The 20,602-nt window shown below is 37.3% G+C and overlaps 1 protein-coding gene across 1 annotated transcript in view; it reads right to left on the bottom strand.

The window, feature by feature from the left end:
* Nucleotides 1-9,067: 9,067 nt before the first annotated feature.
* LOC148362363 (transcriptional enhancer factor TEF-1-like) overlaps nt 9,068-20,602 on the bottom strand; it is a 71,364-nt gene continuing 59,829 nt past the window's right edge. Inside the window, exons 7-12 of the mRNA XM_088339784.1 lie at nt 20,528-20,589; nt 17,812-17,936; nt 15,522-15,695; nt 14,152-14,292; nt 13,918-14,070; nt 9,068-11,669 (exon numbers count right to left, since the gene is read on the bottom strand). Of these exons, the coding sequence (XP_088195910.1) occupies nt 11,556-11,669; nt 13,918-14,070; nt 14,152-14,292; nt 15,522-15,695; nt 17,812-17,936; nt 20,528-20,589 (769 nt within the window). The 3' untranslated portion in view covers nt 9,068-11,555. The remainder of the gene's footprint in view (nt 11,670-13,917; nt 14,071-14,151; nt 14,293-15,521; nt 15,696-17,811; nt 17,937-20,527; nt 20,590-20,602) is intronic.

The following is a 20,602-nucleotide window of genomic DNA, read 5'->3' as shown; positions in this document are numbered from 1 at the left end:
TTTACCATGGACTGAACCCTGCCCAAATAAGAGACATCTATTTACAATTATCCGTTTAATGTACTAAGCTATGTTTCTGCACTGTGCTCCTGCACCGTAAGTGATCCTTGACTTTCCTATATAACGTGACATATGATACTGATTTGGAATGATGAACTTGTTTTTGCATGGCTGATAGAGTCATCCATTTTGTTTGGATCGGGACAAGCTGCCGAAAACTTTCACTCACTTTAGAACAGCCCACCAGCTTGCAAAGTCAGTGAAAATGGAAGTTAGAATGCTAGTTAAATAGGGGTTGACAGATAATCAAGGGAATTAGCAGATTAGCACCAATTTTTTTCCATTTTTATCATTGCATCGAAAAATATCCGGACATTGCTGTAAGTTACGTTTTATATTGTGTGCAACTTTTTCTGAGTAGAAGAAATTACTATGGTGCTTCTTCCCGCCGCGTGGCGCTGTGAGAGGTCACGCAGCATCCACCCCGAAGAAGAAATCCGGCTTCCTCTTCCTAGTTTGTGAGTAAACATTCTATACTGTATCTCCAGCGCGCTAAGAACTTTGATATTTTTATTGTTTAATATCTCGTGCATCCATTCACTATAGTTGGTGTAAAGTGTAAAGAAGCAGCAAGACGTTTCTTTTGAAATGAAAGTGGAATAAGAAAGCTTGATGCGGTTGAAAAAATGGTCGGAAGGCTTTTTCTTAGCATGGAGGAGGACCTCTTGAAGCCCAGCTTCCAAAAGCAAGTTAAACTCAACTTTATTTATCTTAATAGTGTCATGATTACTGATTCGCCAGTAGCGCCAACAGCCCTGGTCGCTGATTGGCTCCTTGCCACTTTTTAAACTCCCCGGCTCCCCGTTACCGGCGTCCGATCGTTGCGAACCTTCAGCTCCCGCTGAGGCAAGCCTTCCGAACCTGACTCCCTGTTTCTGACTCCCGTACGTTTCCTGGCTTCGACCTGTTTCCGTTTGATCACGTCTCTGCTCCTGCGCCCCGGTAACCCGACCTGCTTTTCCCTCTTCGACACCGCTATCGCTCGCCAGGGAAGTGCCACTTCCGCGTCACGAGCGACCTGCCCCCCCACAATCTACGATCACTGGATCGTGGGTGCCAGATTACGTCTCTTTTCAAATAAAACTAAGAAACTAACGCAATTGGGTTCCCGTCTCCGTTCCTGGTTCCTGACAAATAGAGCATATTATTTTATGAAATATTTATTTTTTTAGTAGAAAATGAGACAGATAACGTATACAAGCCTTAAAAATACAAAATATAGCGCTGAAAAACTTACGAACAAATTTATCGTTCGGACCCCATCTCGTTCGTAAGAAGATCAATTTTTTTCAGAATAACTCAATTTTTTTGTAAATTGTCCTCTAATTTTGATCCCTATTGTATCTCTGGGGAGGAACACTACACGTTCTGTGCCATTCAAAAACATGGTCTTTTTGAATACATCAAACTGTTTTGAATATGGCGGAAGAATCTCATTTATCTCTTTGTGTGCAAACTAGCTTTTCACCTGAATGCCGAGCGTCATTCATCTCACTGATGTGATCCACGAGGTCACCAGAAAAAGCATCCACTATCATATTTCAAACGTACGTGCGCATGAGAGTCCATTTGATAGGAAGATTTGTGTATGCTAATGGTGCGTCTGCAACGTGAGATAACACATTCCTTTTACAATCTTTGAGCTGGTTTCCCGTGAGGTCACTATCTTCACAAATAGGTCCGTTCGCAGACACCAAGGTGCCGATTGTATTTTAGCAATAACAAAGGGTAGGCCTTTCAGTATGTATTTTTTCTCTTGTTTGCAGTAATAGTGCTCATTGCTGTAAAAGCTAAAATATACATTTATATAAAAATAGAGCAGGGTCTTAAACTCGCAATTGCGGCTATCGGAATGATAGTTTGAGGTCCTTGCCTTCATAAGAAAAAGGAAAAGGACACAAAAACATAAAAAAAGGGGAAAAAAGGAAAAGGGAAAGAAAAAATAAGGGAAAAGGAAAATAAAATAAAAAGAGAGAGAGAAAAACAAGAAAATATGAAAATGGAAAGAATAAATAAAGAAAAACAACAGGAACAAATAGAAAAGCAAAAAAATAGAAAAAAGGAAGAAAAAATAAAAGGCAAAAAAGGAGAGAGAAAAAAGAAAAAAACAAGGGGAAAATAACAAATAAAAAATAAGATAAAAATGAAAGAAAAAATAAGAGAATTTGAAAGAAAAAAGAAGAATAAAGGAAATGGGAAAAATGAAAAAAAGAGGAAAGAAAATGAGAAAAGGTAAAAAAACAGCGACAAAAAGAAAGAAAAAGGAAATAAGTAAAGGAAAGTAGAAAAGGAAAAAGGAAAAAAAGGCGAATGAGGGAAAAGGGAAAACTAGAGCAAAAAATAAAGGACAAAGAAAGAGAAAGGGAAAGAAAATAGAAGGAAAGAACACAAGGGAAAAATGTATTTTACAACAAAATACAACGACCACAATACTACAAAAAAATATATAATATCAGAACAGAGCTAAATATCAAATTAAGTGTTTAATAAAGGACCTAATATATTATTTTTCTCTTTTTTTTGTGAAAACAACAATTAATATAGAGATTCTTCCAAAATACCCAATAGTAATACTGTAATAAAAAAAAAAAAAACAAGTACAGGAGTATTACAAAAGAAATACAAACAATTACAGTAAAACCACAAAAATACTACCGAAATGCTACAGAAACACTGCAAAAATACGACAATTATATTACAACGAAAATACTTCAAATAACATTACGAACATATTAAATAACTACTTTACTACTGCAGAAATATTTTGACAGATACTACAAAAATACAACCACAGTAAGAAATTACAGAAAAACTACATACATGCTACAATAAACCTATTTTGGAAATGCTAAAAAAAAATACTAAAGAATTGCTACAACCGAAATACTACATAAATGCTTTAAATATACGACTACACTAAAACTACAAAACTGAATATCAAATATAGTTCTTCAAAACAAGCACATAATTTATTTTCTATTAATTAGGAAGGTTTCAAAATCAACTGGATGATTAAAAAAAATCAAATATAAGAAATAAATTCAAGAGATTTCGATGCGATGAGGACAACCATGTTCATATAAACTACATACTTTATAATCTGGCGACCTCTAGTGGACGGACGGGATATTGCCGGCCATACACCAAAAGCCTGTCCGTCTATATTAATGTGGCTATATTTTAAACGTCACAAGTGTTTCACGCATTGAGCAAGATTGATTAATATAGTAATTATTATTATCGTTCGATTATTAGCAATATATAATATGATATAACATTTCGCAAAACTCACCAATTACTGTACAATTATAACAATATAACCTCCAGAGCCGTGGTGACCACAAATGGCTAGAAAATACTTACCATTCAGTCAATTCGACGACATGATAACGTAAAGGGGCAGTGTGTATTATTAAGCGCCTCCTAGAGGTAAAATAAACAACAACCTTTCATTCATTAATTTAATATTAACCAAAACAAGCGAATCTATTATTTAAACACACTTTTTGAGAATGTATTTATTTGACATACTATGAGCCTCTTTTCAGCTATGGGTACCCAGATAGCTCAAAAAAGCTCATCAAAAATTGAGAAGTAAAATGGTGCGTTTTGGTCACTTTGAATCTCAATAGTTTGTCTTCTACCGTGTGCTTTTTTACACTCGTTTTTTTGGTTGCACGACACCATACAGTCACATCTAATGGTCAAATAATACACAATGTCCCTTTAAGTATGAAAGTCATCTGAATTTATGATGAAGAGATTCCTTTGAAAATGGACTACAGAAATATTACTCCAAAATATTACGGAAAAAGCATAAAATACTGTTAAAAAATAACAAAATGACTACTATGGAAATACTACAAAAACACATCTACAGTAGTACTACTGTAGTACTAAAAAATTATAATTCAGTAATACTATAACGCAAAAATACTCTGAAATACTCCAGATATATTTCATAAAAGTGACAAAAGTACTACGGCACAAATACTACAAAAGTCCATCTACAGTAATATTACAAATTACTACAGAAATAATCCTAAATACTAATACACTAGTATAATACAACAGAGGTATTAGAAAATACTAAATAAACACCAAAAAAATACTGCAAGTATACTACAAAGATACATTAGTACTAAAATATATTACAGCAAGATTAAAATATATTTAAGTAATATTAAAATACTGTATATTACAGAAGTACTACAAAAATACTGTAGAAATAACACGAAAATACAGCAGAAATACGACAACAGTAATACTAAAAATACGACAGAAATACTACAAAAATACTGCAAAATACTACAAAATATCTAATACAGTAGTACTAATAAAGATATACTACACAAGTATTACAAAATACTCCAGAAACTGTGCACTATGGACTATAATATCTCACTAGATCGGCTGGAACATTTGGATTAGTCTCTCAGGAGCTGTCCTTTCATGGTTCGGATTAAAGGTAAAATCCAGCCCAACCCAACCCGCGGGTATAAAAGCCCGAACCCCACCGATTAACTCTATTTTAGAGATAGGATTCGAAGTAATACCAAAGCTGCACAGAAGTACGTGTGGCGCCAAACTGCAGCACCGAGCTGCATCTTCGGGTTTCCTTCACACTTTGGCGCCAAAGTACTCGCGGGGGTGAGGTGCAGCCCCGAAGTACAGTTACTTCAGACTAATATTGCTCAAGTCCAAGTGAAAAGTAATTGTCCAAATAGTTACTTGAGTAAAGTAAGTACATACTGTGCAAATCCTTCATGAAAACCAAATTCAAATAAAACGGCGAGAGAAAAGCCCAGCCGGACTTTATATACTTTTTATAGTTATCTTTAGTTCAGATTCTACCTCTCCGATAAGACAAACGCATTGGGTTAGATATGGTAAAATGACCTGTGAGCCCTTTAGCCTTACCAGTGGCGTTCCGCAGGGCTCAGTACTTGGTCCCCCTTCTTTTCAGCATTTATACGCTTCCGTTATATTATTCGTGATTGTAATATCAGTTTCCGTTGCTATGCAGATAACCCTCAACTGTATCTTCCAATGGAGGAATCTACCCACTAAATTGTGAAAATTTGGAGAACTGACTCACTGTGATAAAACGATGCATGTCACTCAACTTTTTGCGCCTCAACCCTGAAAAGACGATTGCATAAGGACAGATAAAATGGACAAAACACATTTAAGAACTGGCCATTTATTTGACAGTGAATAGCATATGCGTACAAAGTTGCTACAAAGCTAAAAAATAAAATAAAAAATACCTAACATATTTTAGAGCAGGAAGGGAAAAACAACAGAGCAAAGATCAGACCCTGTGTGGTATTACTGCTGTTTGATTCCTTAAAGTGTACAGTACTCTCACAAAATAGGATTGGAGTTAGAATATCAAAGATTATACATAACTTCTGTGTCATTGTCACCTTTTTTATACAAAGCGCCGTAAAAAAATCCCATTACTCAACGGGAAGCAAATATTCAAGGCCATTTTGGAACTGGGTACTTGATTTCTGTGTCACGCGTGGTCTTAAATTTCCTTAAACATTCATTCAAACTTTTATAACCATTATAAGTATTTTAACATTTTTTCTATTCCCTTACCGGAGAAGTCCAATTGAATAAAAACTGGTCATCGATATCAAAAGAAAATGATCTATACAGTGATCCTTGCTACTTCCCACTTTGTTTTTTTAATTTAATTCTCTTTATTTTTATCAACATCAATCCATTGTGCATTGTGTTCTGCAGCAGACGGCACACAGCAAATGCTATCACGGAGGCAGGATGCATGTGTGTGTTGGGTGGGCGTGACTGCCTGTGTGCCCAAATGTGATAGGGTGGTGTACGGCGTCAGTCAAAGAGCAAGGCGGCGCACAAATCAATGGGACCACCCAAAACGAACGGCGACGGTTAGCTTTTAGCGGATGTATACAATAAAAAGAAATTCATCGATTGAATAGGACTTTGAGGGAAGTCAGAAGAAATGGTGATCACCAGAAGGTGATCTGTAAACTACTGGGTTCGGGAAACGACCGAAGGGAATGGCGGTGCTGCAGGTCTGGCCTACTGCTACGGCTAGGTAACAACTCTCACAAGCTACCCCTGTCAAGACTGTATCTCACCAACGCTCTATTGGCCATGAAACGGCTGACCAGGAGCTACAACTTTAGGGAGGCCGCGACATTCGAGACGGATGTATTATAATCATCGCAAACCTGGCTCGGTTCGAGGTTACCCGATGCTAGCGTGCAGCTAACCAGCCGCTTTCTAAATTGCTTTCTCGCACTAAAATCTTTCATTTAAGGCTGGTGAGGACACTTTTTTCATGGCCGAATTCAAGTACTTTTTAAGAAATTTCAAAGCCAAATTTCCAGTTTATCCAGGACCATTGAAAGAAAAAAAAATCCAGTATGAATCATGTAATACATCTGCGATTTACATGTGTAAATTTCAAATCTTGCCTGTGCATTTATCAAGACATATGACCTTTAGAGATTGAGTAAATCAAAAATATGTGTGCTTTTGACTCGAATATCACCAATATAGGTGTTGACAGTTAAATGTACACTGGAACTTCGGTTTTCGAACGCCTCTCAGTTCGAACAAATCGGTGTTCGACCAAAAATTTCGAGAAATTCTTGCTTCGCTCTTCGGTCAATAATTCGGAGTTCGAACGGCGGTAATGCGTGAAAGCGTACGCTAGGGTGCGATGCTGAGCGGCGATGCTGAGCGGCGTACGGGTGTAGATCGCTCTTTTCGTGACCAACTGTTATCGCGTGCGCACTTGCCTCTTTTTGCTTTCGCTTTTAATATCGGTGAACGGCGTGTTTTAGCCCCGAACTATGCCTCCGAAGAAGGTCAGTGCAAGCAGGACAGGTGAAAAAAGAAAAGTTGTTCGTACAACTATTGCCTTTAAGAAAGACATAATAGCCAAATATGAAAGAGGTGTGCGCGAGTGTCTGATCTTGCCTGCGCCTTCTGCTGACCACCACAAAGGTAAGAAATCCTATTCATAATTATTTTCTTTATCTTTTTTTTTTTTACACAATCGTGTTAGCGTAATCTTTTGTACGGAAGATTACGATAACGCGAACGTACGATTAGCCTGGGTTAGCTCTATGATTACGTTGAACATTCTGGTAAACATTCAGGGTGTTGGAACTAACCCCAAAATTCAGGGTGTTGGAACAGAGCCCTCTTTCCAATGAAGCGCTAGCCACTTGTGGTGCTAAATGACTTGTAAACGACCTGATCTTTTTATTTTTACACGTTCATGTTAGCGTAATCTTTCGTACGGAAGATTACGATAACGCGAACGTACGATTAGCCTGGGTTAGCTTCATGTTTACGTTAAACATTCATGGTAAACATTCAGGGTGTTGGAACGGATTAAAACGATTTACATTATTTTTAATGGGAAAAATGATTTCGGTGATTGAACAAATCGGTTCTCGAACAGGGTTCTGGAACGGATTATGGTCGAGAACCGAGGTTCCACTGTAGCTTACATTTTCAGTCGCAGGAAGTTACATTTTACAATTTATTACTAGGAATCCTGTTCTAATACATATTTCATAGAGCCCGGCCCATAGTCGATGCCTTATAGGGCAATACCTTACCAACTAATGCCAGCTGTCATTAATCAGTGTCAGCATCATTTTTGTCGAAAAACATGGCCACAATTTCTAGAATTTACAAGTACTTCACCCAAAATTCAAGAACTTTTTAATCCTAAACACGACATTAAAATGAAACCATTTTTCAAGGATTTTAAGCACGTGTACGAATCATGAAGAAATGTCATTAACATCTTTTCAGTGCCCCGTAGTCAATGAGATGCATCGGAACACACACGCTAGTGTGACGCTCGCCTCCTACCATTTCCTGGATGTTTTTTCAAGCGTGGTTTGCTCAAGTTTTGAAAACGCTATAAATGATAAATGATACGTTTGAGGAATGAAAATGAATGTTTGTAGATTATTAAGATGTCAAAGATTATCATTTATAAAACTAAATGAAGGTTGAATAAAGGCAAATCATCTGTATCCTTCTCGTTTGCAGAATATAGTGTCATTTTTACGAAAGATCTCTGCTTGCACCTTGATTCTAAACCATTATTTTTCACCCAAAAACTTCAAAATTACCCTAAACAATTTTAAGCATGTAAAGGCAGGAAGGATACTTTTTGTTATGCGACACAGGCTCTGGCATTATTATGATTATTTTATAGACTATGAAATCATCAATCTTCACACAGTGAAATAAAATGCGCTGAAGAATTAGGTTTTTGTCTGGAGAGCATGTTTGGTGGTTTGGTAGAAAGATATGGGGTGGTGCTCCCCCCAAAAAACACACACATACATGTATACGTGTATAAATGTATAGCTCTTTGAGTCCAAAGGTTTCCTGCCATCAAGACCAACGAGATTTAATTAAAATATATGGTTAGGGGGAACAAGTTGGAATTTCATATTTGAAGGCTTCACTCTCCTCTTCTCCTTGCAAGTTTAAAATCCGTAGATGTCTTCTCTCTTTATTTTGCGTGTCTACTAAACCCTAAATGTATCAGCTTCCTATAAATCCTGAAAAATATTGTTGATATTGTATGCATTCGCTACATATAAGTCTAATCACAAATCTACGTGAATATTCTTTTTGTAAAATGTTCTTATTAAATATGCTTCAGATAATCTTCATTCAATTAAAATATTGTCTATATAGTGTATATATTTTATGAATTATCCTTTTCACAAAAGGTTCTTTTTTGATTTCCATGAAGATACAAAATTGGTAAAAAATAGAAATAAAAAAATTAATAATTTCTTTGGGACGATCTTCTTTTTTCTACACAAGAGTGAAGCTCACACCATTTAGCAATCTACACAAAACCAAATGTGTACTGTTATCTACGCTAACCTGAACGTAATATGTCATTAATGATACACAGGGTCTGATCTTAGACATATTCTCACACACAAACACACACATACACACATCTAAACACATTCTCTGGAGTGAGTATAATTTGATTTTGCTTGTGTTTTCAAGTAGGTAAGCGACACAAATTGTAAAAATAAGCAGATGGGGTTACTCTCGGCGAGTAAAATCCTGCCATAGGTCAGGCACAGTATGCATTTATCCACAGTTGTTTCTTGGGTTCGTACACATTTTTCATTGACAAATCCAAGCAATCTTTAAGTACTTTAAATTTGATTCTCCTTTTTTTCCAGTACTATTAAAAAAAGAAATCCAGCTCCAATCAGAAGAACAGTTCTTTGTTGTTGACTTTAATCACTAAAATGTTGCTATCGTCTGCTTCTAGCCGGACAAAATATGGCTACAAATTCAAGCATTTAAAAGCATTCAACTCAATTTCAAGCACTTTTCAAACCTTGAAAACATTAAAATGCGAGCATTTTTAAGGATTTCAAGAAACTGCACGAACCCTGGATGCTTAACTAAAAACACCTGAGGCGGGATTAAACCTGTGGCAGGATTTTTACTTTCGGGACCTGAAACAAGTGACCACAAATTAAAATGAGGTTTCAAGGGTAAGTCAACCAAAAGATTCACTATGCAATAAAAGCGGTAATCGTGTATTGCATATGTGGAATTTGAATTTAGAAGTAGCGGGATGATATTACGGTGCCTAAGAACTCGGGAAACAACCAATCAGAGCTCAGCTAAAACATTGGTTGTGTCCAAAGTACCTGAAATTCCAGACGACAAGATTAATGATTTCTTAATGTAAAAATAACAAAACTAGGTTTCCTCTCTATTAGTTTGTCATGGGCGCAAGGGATGGGAGAGCTTAAGATCATGGCTCTGCATCTGCACAGGCTGTTGCGGTTGTACAGGCTTCTAAATTTTAGTCATTACATTACATTCAATTTTGTTTTGAGAATGTTTTTGTCGTACTCCTGCGTAATTTAATGGGAATTTCATTCAGTTTAAGTGCTGCGCTAGTGGATTAAGATTGGCAAGTGTCTTAATCGTGGCACAATGTGCTACTTTTCTGTACTAGACATTTCCCCACTGATGTATTAAAAGTTCAAGAAATGGACATGAGTGAGTTCATTTTTATGGGTATTAAGACTGCGAATTAAAATCCGGTGATGCTTGTACAAATACAAAGATGTTACCAACCCCTCTCCACATTTATCATACATTAAGTCAAATGTGTCAACATCAAATACTAGACCTAGTTACATTATAAAACAACGATAAGATATTTTGAATTTAGCAGTGTTAGCATATTTAAATAGAAAAAGCTTTAGACTAAAAAGTACGGCTTTTTGGTTGTTCCCTTGGGGGGATAGTTTGGCAAACACTAAATTTTCAGGGTTCATTCATGTTTAAAATGAATCATCTCGAATTTGTTTTTGTACTAGCAATTAAGAGTACCATTTTTAAGATGAAAGTGGAGGTCGCTGGTTCGCGCCTCGGCCGAGTCATACCTAAGACTTATAACATTGGTAAAATGGCGGCGCCCTCTGTTGGCTGCGGCTGCATCGGCTCGCTACAACGGGTCAGGTGTATCGACATTTCGTTCTTACAAAGAATGACAATACAAAGGAAATTATTATTATTATTATTATTCTTAGACAATGTAAACTGCACATCAAACCTGCTGTTACTGCAAGTGTCCAGCAGATGGCACTAATGCACTATAAATAACCAAGGAACGATCAAAATTTGATTTTCCTACCCCCCTTTTTGTAATTTTCATAGAAAATTTGTTTTTCATAACTTGCTATCAACTGGCGTACTGAAGTAGAAGATCCGTAGTATTTGGTACGTCTGAGTTGTTAGTATATAAGGCAAAACTGGGCATTTGAGTGTTGTAATTCCCCTCGATGTGATCAGTGATGCAGTCAGTCGCTGGTTAAGTCTCCTCACCAATTTAAAAACGAAATAACAAGCTGTATAAACATTCAAACAAGACTTACTGTTGGTTGCAACTCACACCCTTCGTGTGCACACACGGACTGACTTCAAAGCACAAATCTTCAAAGCATCTGTCACTTCCTATCTTAAAGGGTCCATGCGTGAACACAAACAACAGCGACAAAAGTAATAGACATTACAGTATTATTTTCAGCAAATACTTATTTTAATTCTACGCAAGTACATTTTTCAATGACTACTTTCCACTTTTACGTGAATGATAATATTTTCAAGTAATTCGTCTTCATTGATTAAAGATGTTTGTACTCTACCCACCTCTGCTTATTCAAGATTTTGTTTGGAAAATCTTTGGGTTGACTTCCCTTTTGAAAAGGTGTAACATCCTCTTAACATGGCTTGGTCACATCTCATCTAACTTAAAATGCCAAAAGTCTTTCACTCAGGATGTGATGCTGCAAAAACCTGTTTGCTTCATACACACATCTTAGATTTAGATTGCAAGTGTGATGTGACATTCTTAAACCATCGAAAGATCATAGAATGCTTGTATGTTTGTGTAGGGTGAGGTCGAGTTTGTTCCTTTATTCCTTGATAAGACGATAGATGTGGTGCTGTGCTCCGTGCTCATTGTTTGAGACCTCAAACACGCAGGCCATGCACAGCAAGGTCTCCTGAGTGTCCCTGTTGCTCACCACCTAAAACAGCCAAACAAAAAGCATCATGTAAAAAGAAGCCCTTAACACAGGGGTCCACAAAAGGGCAGCACGTTTAACCAAAATCGAATGGACATAGCAATGTGACGTAGCGCGATTGTGTAATCGCATAACACTGCGGTTTTTTTCATGGTTTTATAGACAGAAAACCTTACAAAATTCCCAAGAAGAGGAAGATGTTTGCTTAAATTTAACATTCTAATAATCCTGTAAAATTATCCTAAAATCTCAAGACGTACCCGAAGGAATTAGAATGCTGTTGTTGAACCATTTGGAGAATCTGGGCGGTTTTGCTCTCTTTTGAAAGGTAACACTCTTTTGTCCTCAGCTGAAATTATCACTGCAAGCGCTACTAACATTGAACAATCTAAATTGGAACACTCAGAAATGGTAGGCTTTTATTCTCGCCTGAAATTGTTTTTGCTATCACATGCATGGGAATCTTAGCAGGAAAACAGCTAGGACAGACACACGAAGCCTTACCCGGTCCCAGGTCAAATTTGATCACAATCTAAAAAACTAAACATTAGTATGTTGCACATTTTTGGAAAGGAATGTATAAGCTTTCCACAAGTGGCAATTCTCCAAGCTGCATTGTTCAGCCGAAACGCTCAGCGCTGAAGTACGCATGGCCGAAGTAAAGCTTTGTGTTTACTTTGGCAGCGAATTAATGCTTCGTGTTTATTTTAGGCAAGGTCATCAAATCAGGTTAATCCGTCGGGTTTGGGCGGGTTTGCGCCTCGGGTCGGGTCAGGTTGAATTTTTTATGCCTGAATTTACCTTTTTTCCTTTGGAGTGCACCTGATTAAGATTTCTACCGCGCTGAATGAGGGCTATGTTGCGTAAAATGTGAGCCCTATATTTATACAGACTACAGCGGCAGGGACACCATACTGTGGAGAATAGTGCGAGATTGCAACCAGGATTTTTTTGTGCTGTTGTCATTAGTGTCTGCCGTGGTGACGGACCGAATTGAATTCCCTTGTCATCGTTCCTAGAGTATTAAATGAAAGCTAAACAATAACTACGATGATACGGAAAGAGTAGAGCAGCAATTATGATAGATAACTTTCACTGATGTTCAATTAGGATGCATACATTGATTTGTGGGTGAAATAGTTGAAATATTGTGAGTACGTTGTAAATATTCAATATAGTACTGTCTCCCCTCCTGTTTTGTTTCTGTTATGTATTATCCAAATAATTTTGGCAAAACATAGACTAATTTATTTAGAAAGGTGTCATAAATGCTTCCAGAATTCACTGTATTTAAAGCAGCAGTGCTTAAAATGTAGCAAAAAACAAGCAGCTTGTTGTTTGGAATTTATGGTACTTGGCACGCAGATTAGGGTGGTCCTTATTTTTCGACTTTTAAAATTTCATGCTCTGACCCCTTGAATATGTTCCAATATATACAAAACGTAATTAGGCAAAGTTTCATCAAAATCAAAGGATATTTAGAGGTCGCTCAAGGCCTCTGAAATTTTGGTATGAAAAATAAGGATTTTTCGCACATTATATCAGACCTAGTGTACAAAGTTACTTGTAACTTTTCTTGTGTTACAATTATAAGCAATGGACTGAAATTGGATGTTCTAAAACGCCGTACACATAGGGTTAAGATTTCCGTTTTTTCTCGAAAATTGCCAAAATTTTACCATTTTGGGAAATTTCAAAGTCGTTGAGCTACCTCTAAATATTATCCAAATTGTTCAAAATTGCACACAGTGTGTTTTTATCGATATAAGAACATATGCGGGGGGTCAGAGCCCAATATTTCAAAAAAAAAAATTTCGACCCCCATTAAGGACCACCCTAACGCAGATCTATGTGAGGTGTTAGGATAGCAACCAGAGAAAGCTTCCATTGGCACATCCGCCTTACAGTTCAAAAATTCCCGGTTCAATTCCCGCTACCAGCTTCCCTGTGCAGAGCATGTTCTGTCTGTGCCACAGTTTTCTCAGACATTCCAAGAACATGGCCTTGTGAGGATAAGCCATTTAGTGCAATGACACCCAAACGTTTCCCATGATTACACCGTGGATTTACACAAATTATTATTATTAATGTTATAATTGTTGCTAGTATTATTATTTTAGAAAAAGTACAAACATGCTTAATGCTGCCCTTGGGTGGGGCAACCTTACATATTGTCAGATATTGAAACGGTCAGTGATACAAAAAAGGTTAGGGAACCCTGTTCCAACAAGAGCATCTTGCTTTGGCTCACCAGCAGAATGGTGAAGTTCTCCAGCACGCTGTTCATCATGTACTTTTCCGGCAAGTGTTTCAGCTTGTGGATGAAGTTGATCATGTATTCACACATAGGAGAGCGATTGATTCTGTAGACAAAACGGCCGTTCTCGAACCTGGCGTACTCCGTCTGAGGGCGGAGAGAAGAAAATCTTGTTCAGAAGAAGTCAAATGATGTTACTCGATGTGGCGAAATGAAATTCAGACTTGCCTCCACCTTCTCGACGACCTGCTTGCCGAAAGAACAGACTTTGGTGGAGCAGGTGATAGTCATGTTCTCAGAGCTCTCGTACTGGCTGGTGACTCCGTAAAAGGCTGCTGGGTCTTCCTGTATGTTGTAATTCAGGTCCGCCTACCCAGATGGAAACAGGAAATGATTTAGTCAAACAACACAAATAAGACAAACAAACAGCTGTTGTCTTTATCTTATGTAATTCCTGTACTTAGTTTTTTGTTTAAGTGAAAGATTAGTCATGATAGTCAAATTAAAATTCTAATTTCCCTACGGCACTGTAAAAGGTTTCAGAGAAAAAGTTTGAGTTGCATTTATATCAAATATGATTTGTTTGTTTTTACATTATTACAAATTTCCAACGCCAATTTCGAAGCTTTTACAGCAATATCGGTTATCAGTCTTCTTCCAGTACTAATAATCGGTATCGGCCCCTGATTATATATATATATATATATATATATATATATATATATATATATATATATATATATATATATATGGATAAAATGCTTGACTTGAACAGGGGCTTTTCTGTCATGACTATTGCGAATATGTTTTTAACTCAATGATGAGGTAAGCGATGTGAGGGAGGGGTGAGGTGTGCACACTCCTTGTAATGAGTTCTCCAAGGACAACACGTGCACACAATGGCACGCACACACAAACACACTTCTATTGGAAAAGTACAATCTGAACTAAAATGCCTGAGAGACAATTACTGAGAATATGAGATAGATGTTTAGTCAAAAATCAACTACCGGGATCCTTTCCTGACCATTTTTTAAGTCAAATTGCAGAGTAATAAATTACAAAAGAGACCATGGTTGGTACCAACGATGTTGATCACTGTTATAGCTAAGTGAAGATGGAGCAACAAGGTGAGCAGGTGTTCAAACATATCCCAGGTGGAAAAGACATCACACATATAGAGTGTACACACACCATCACATCAATCAGCACAAGGAAATGTCTCAATGGAGGACAACTGGTAGGCCAACAATGTCTCATCAATGAGGATACACCATTCATTTTTCTGTGGATATTAATATTGTGCAGAAAAAAACTATACATCAATATTGATACTGAGCGAGGGCTTATATCAGATACTATTGTCTTAAGATTGAAACTGTATTTCTGTTTTTACTATCACTATATATAACATATATATACACACACACACATTTGATATATATATATATATCAAACACATCAGCTAAAATATGAGTTCTGTATGCACTGTCTGATGAAGTGTTAATCAAATAAATTTGGATTGGACTGTATTCACAGTCACTGTTTCAAAACCCACATTAAACTCGAAGAGGGGTTCAACTTAGTTATGCACTCACCCAGAACTTGATGAGATAGAAAGCGTTTTGAGGACCTTTGGCAAACAGTTCCTTAAGGCCGCCCTTTTTCTCAGGGAACTTGTCGTAGATCTGCCTGATGTCCACACACTCTAGCAGTGGGTCGCTGTAGCTCGGACTGCTCTGATTGATGTGCACAAACAAGTGCTTGTTGTACTGAGGAAAAGATCACACACATTTATTATATTCTACATGTATTGTAAATTCTGACAACAAAGAGGGTGTCCCAAAAAATGTATACCCACTTTGACATAAAAAAAGAATAAATTTTGTTTCTATTTCAGATTTAATTTTGAAGTAAGAATGACGGATACTGGGCTTACGTTTGTACAAAAAAGATGGTCTTAAAACATAATGGAAATTTGAAAATACAGCTGAAGTAATATTTGGGCATCAGCGTGTGGAAATCATAGAACTTCAGCATTTCACATTTTCAGAATGTTTCAGATTTTTTTCCACAAGCGTAAGCCCATTAGCCACCATTCTTGCTCCACAACTAAATCTAAAAAAAAAAAACAGTCTACAGGCGCTCCCCTACTTACGACCATTATAATTACTATAAACGTTAGATACGAAAAAAAAATTGGGGATGTCGAAAAATATCCTAGCATTGCTGTATGTTAGATTTTGTATTGTGGCCACCTTTTTCAGATTAGAGGACAGTAATGTAGTGATTCTTCCCGCCGCGAGGCGCTGTGAGAGCTAACCCAGCATCCACCCCGAAGAAGAAATCCGCTTCCTCTTCCTAATTCGTGTGTAAACATTCTATACTGTATCTCCAGCGCGCGAAGAACTTTGACATTTTTATTGTTTAATATCTCGTGCATCCATTCAATATGGTTGGTGTAAAGTGTAAGAAAGAGGTGAGCCAATTCTTTTGAAACGAAAGTGGAATAAGAAAGCTGGATGCGGTTGAGAAAATGGTCGGAACGTAGGAGGACCTCTTGAAGCAAAAGAAGTAAAAAATTAAGTAAAACTTCACTTCATTTATCTTTATAGAGCATATTATTTAATTTTTAGTACAAAACAATACAGGTTACTTATACAAGCCGTAAACATACTTGTATAAACCATAAACATACAAAATATAGCACTGAAGCAACTTACGAACAAATTCAACTTACAAACCATTGTCCGGAACCTAACTCGTTTGTAGGTCGGGCAGCATCTGTATTGGTTATTTAAAGTCAAAGTGTATATACATTTTTGGCTCACCCTGTAAGTACTGTATGTAGTTAACTGATTAAATCCGGTAGTTCCTAAATGGGGTAAGGGTAACCCTGACAAGTATGTAAAGGCACTCCAGGGGGCACATTACGTTAACAAAAAATATAGGGCACATTTATATTACATTTATGTAAAAATCAAAAAGTGTCATTATCTCTGAAAGATTGTTCATACAACTGATTTTATTTTGAAGGCCGCACTCTAAAATTAACTCAAACTGGCCCAATCTACAATTTGGAATATTTTTTCCCCTTGTTAAACATAAACAGCTTTAATTTATCTTAAACCCAAAATATTGGGCTATATGAAACGAGAGAAAAAAACTTGCCTCACTTTGATTCATACAAAAATATTGGGTACTTATTATAAACTGGGTAATGGTTTCAAACAGTCCAAAAACTTAATATTGTTTGAAAAGTTCGGAATCTGGTCGTCAGCTGACAACAACCCTATGGATCATTTTTTTAATAGTGTTTGAATAATACACATAAAAAACGACCCCTGGGCAGCAGGTTTGAGACCATTGGTTTAGTCTTTTTTATAATCTCTATTAAAGTTTTCTTTTTAAAATATCCTTAAAAATAATGCAGGCGAGGTGTACGAGGCTGAAAAGAAAATTCACACTGGGGATGCTCATCTACTGCCTTGAAAAAAACAAAAACAAAAACAACATGCTCTTATTTTATCCCCGAGCTATGTAAGGATCCATATCTGGCTCGTGAGCCATACGTTTCCAACCCATGCTCTGAGCTTTAAACCCTTTGAGAAAAAGTATCATTAATAAGTCCTTAAACTACTCAATAATGTTTCTGTATGTTTTCAGATAGCAAACACTAAATTAAATTGAAGCAAGATGGATGTCAGCTGTCAGAGTTTACAAGGCAGAAAAATGGCATTGAATCCACAGTGTGGCAGCATGAAAGATAGACTGAAAGAAAATAGCTTTAAACAAGGTAAGCCATACATGGAGACACACAATTGAGGCCAAAGCGCACTATCGGTCATCTGAGAGCGTGTGTGCATTGTGTTGTTGTGTACTACTGACTGCTTCTTGGTCTCGTTGGGTTTCCAGGAATGAGGAAAACTCCACCAGTCTTAATTTAGTGGTGCCGATGGAGCGACCCTGCCACGCTGGCTCTCTGTTTGGCTCGGCTGCCGGACGCTCATAACCTGAAGAGCACACACACAAGCAGTGTGCTCATTAAGTTATTTATATTTCTCGATGATACACTGAATCACACGCTAGGGAAAGATCGAGTCATCAACTATTTTCATCACACTTAGAAATACAAAGAACTAAGATATGTAAACAATGGCTACAGAACAGAAAAATACATTTTTGTTTCAAAAAATCCAGACAAAATGTTGTTTTTATGAGATATTAGTGTATTCTTTTTCAATCAAAATGAACATGTATTTTCGGATTGTCTAAACTACATTAAAAAAACAAAACAAAAGAAAAAATAAATAAATAACCCATGTCATTCTTTGCAAATTGTATAGGCTTCAATTTACAGTAAAGTGGAACCTCGGTTTTCAAACGTCTCTCAGTTCGAACAAATCGGTGTCCGATCAAAAATTTCGAGAAATTCTTGCTTCGCTGTTCGGTCAAAAAAATCGGAGTTCGAAAGCCGGTAATGCGTGAGTGCGTACGCTAGGGTGCGATGCTGAGCGGCGTACGGGTGTTTTAGCCCCTTATTATGCCTCCGAAGAAAGTCAGTGCAAGCAGCAAAGTTGCTACAGGTGAAAAAAGAAAAGTAGTGCATACAACTATTGCATTTAAGAAATAATAGCCAAATATGAAAGGGGTGAGTGAGCGCCTTCTGCTGACCACCACAAAGGTAAAAAATTCTTTTCATAAGATTACGATAACGCGACCGTACGATTAGCCTGGGTTAGCTTTAAGTTTACGTTAAACATTCAGGGTGTTGGAACGGAGCCCAACATTGAGGGTGTTGGAACGGAGCCCCCTTTCCAATGAACCGCTCACCACTTGTTGTGGAGACCCGGGTGCTAAATGACTTGTAAACGACCTGTTTTTTTTTTTTTTTACACGTTCATGTTAGGGGAATATTTTGTACGGAAGATTACGATAACGCGAACGTACGATTAGCCTGGGTTAGCTTTATATTTCCGTTAAACATTCAAGGTAAACATTCAGGGTGTTGGAACGGATTAAAACGATTTACATTATTTTTAATGGGAAAAATGATTTCGGTGATCGAACAAATCGGTTTTCGAACAGGGTTCTGGAACGGATTATGGTCGAGAACCGAGGTTCCACTGTATTTCTAAATGACAGCTTGATAAATAATCTAATCAGTTTGCCGTTGTGAGCCTTTCCCGTTCAATTCTATTCGAATCAATTTTTAAGCACCTATACCATATACAAATGGTAGCACTCAAGTGCTTTGTGTTATAAAAACTTCAGTTGTAAAACAAAAGGCAAGACCCACACCTCCCCACCAACAGCACAGAGAATACTACAGCGGTAGATTGCTGATAAATACCACCAATTACATGAGCAAATGAAAATGTTAGTAGTTAGTACTCAGCCTCAAGTGCCTTCAAACAAAAGAAAACAGCCTTACAACCAGAATTGCATGTCTAACTGAAAACACTGGTGGTGGAGAGTTTTCAGCTGCACCAGTTTTCTCTCCACCCCCAAATTAGCCTAAGTCATGCAGCAATTACAAAGGCTAGCAAATATTTACTATTGTGCAAAAAGAAAACGAGAATGGGGACTGCAACACGCAGAAGTGCCTGTTTTTTTTTGTCATTGGACGTTTCTGCGGTAATTGACCAAATAGCATTCGCATGTCATCGTTCCTCGTGGATAAAAGGAAATTGAACCGATGATATGTAGAAAGGAGCGTTGCGTTATTGATAGACAGCGTCCACTGCTGTTCAATTCGGATGTATAATGTTTGAGACCGAGTGAACGCATTTGTTCGCCTGGAAAGGGATGAGCGCCACCAGGCTGTTTTTGCCCAAGACACACCACAGGAAAGATCACCCCTACAAACCAGGTGCTTAAGGGATACCGACACCCACCAACCGCTCCTTTGTCGAACCACCCTTTTTTGCTTCTTAAATGTATTATATGATTAATTTTGGCAAAAGAATAGAACAATATATTTTAAATTAATGTTTCCAGATATTACTGTGGTATTTTTGCATATTTGTATGCCGTACACAGAAAATAACAACATGTAAGGAATAAAAGAGGAAAAAAAAACATGCTGCAGTGTTTAAAATGTAGGGAAATAATTGTCGTCTGAAATTTCCCATGGTCATCGAGCAAATTATGTTTTTTAACCCACTGTATATGTAGCTGTAAATTATATATGAATTGTCAAATATTACAGAACTGTAACCTTATTGAGTAAGTGAAAAGCTGTTGGTGTATAAAAGCAGTGTCGGAAATAGTTGAGTACCGCTAACATCTGTGATCGTTTAATCATCATCTCAGAGAAAAATAAGGTTGTTCATTTCTAATATTTAATCAAATAATATTTTTTTATACGGTGTATGTAATTTTTACTCAATGACCTAAAAAAGAAAAAAGGGAAAAAAATATACCCATGCCTACTTTTGAGGCTGATTGACCCATTTTATTGTACTCAGGACCCTTCCCACCAGGCAAGCCCCACGGCCACTCGGCCCAATCCAAAACTACTCAGCAGTGGCCTGAAGAGCAAGAAAGAGGACCGCCTGTTCACTTCAGACAAAGAAGATAATTGTAGTGTGGTTCCTCTCACCTGTGATTGTGGTGGTCCCTGCTGTCTGCACCGAGTAAGGTTGCTGCAAGAACGGCTTGATGCTGAGGGAAAGAG

This window comes from Urocampus carinirostris, chromosome 7, assembly GCF_059441175.1.
Source record: "Urocampus carinirostris isolate Australia breed hairy pipefish chromosome 7, RoL_Ucar_1.0, whole genome shotgun sequence".
Lineage (NCBI taxonomy): Eukaryota > Metazoa > Chordata > Actinopteri > Syngnathiformes > Syngnathidae > Urocampus > Urocampus carinirostris.
The sequence above is the reverse complement of the archived record's forward strand: the minus strand, read 5'-3'. Positions and strand labels throughout refer to the sequence as shown.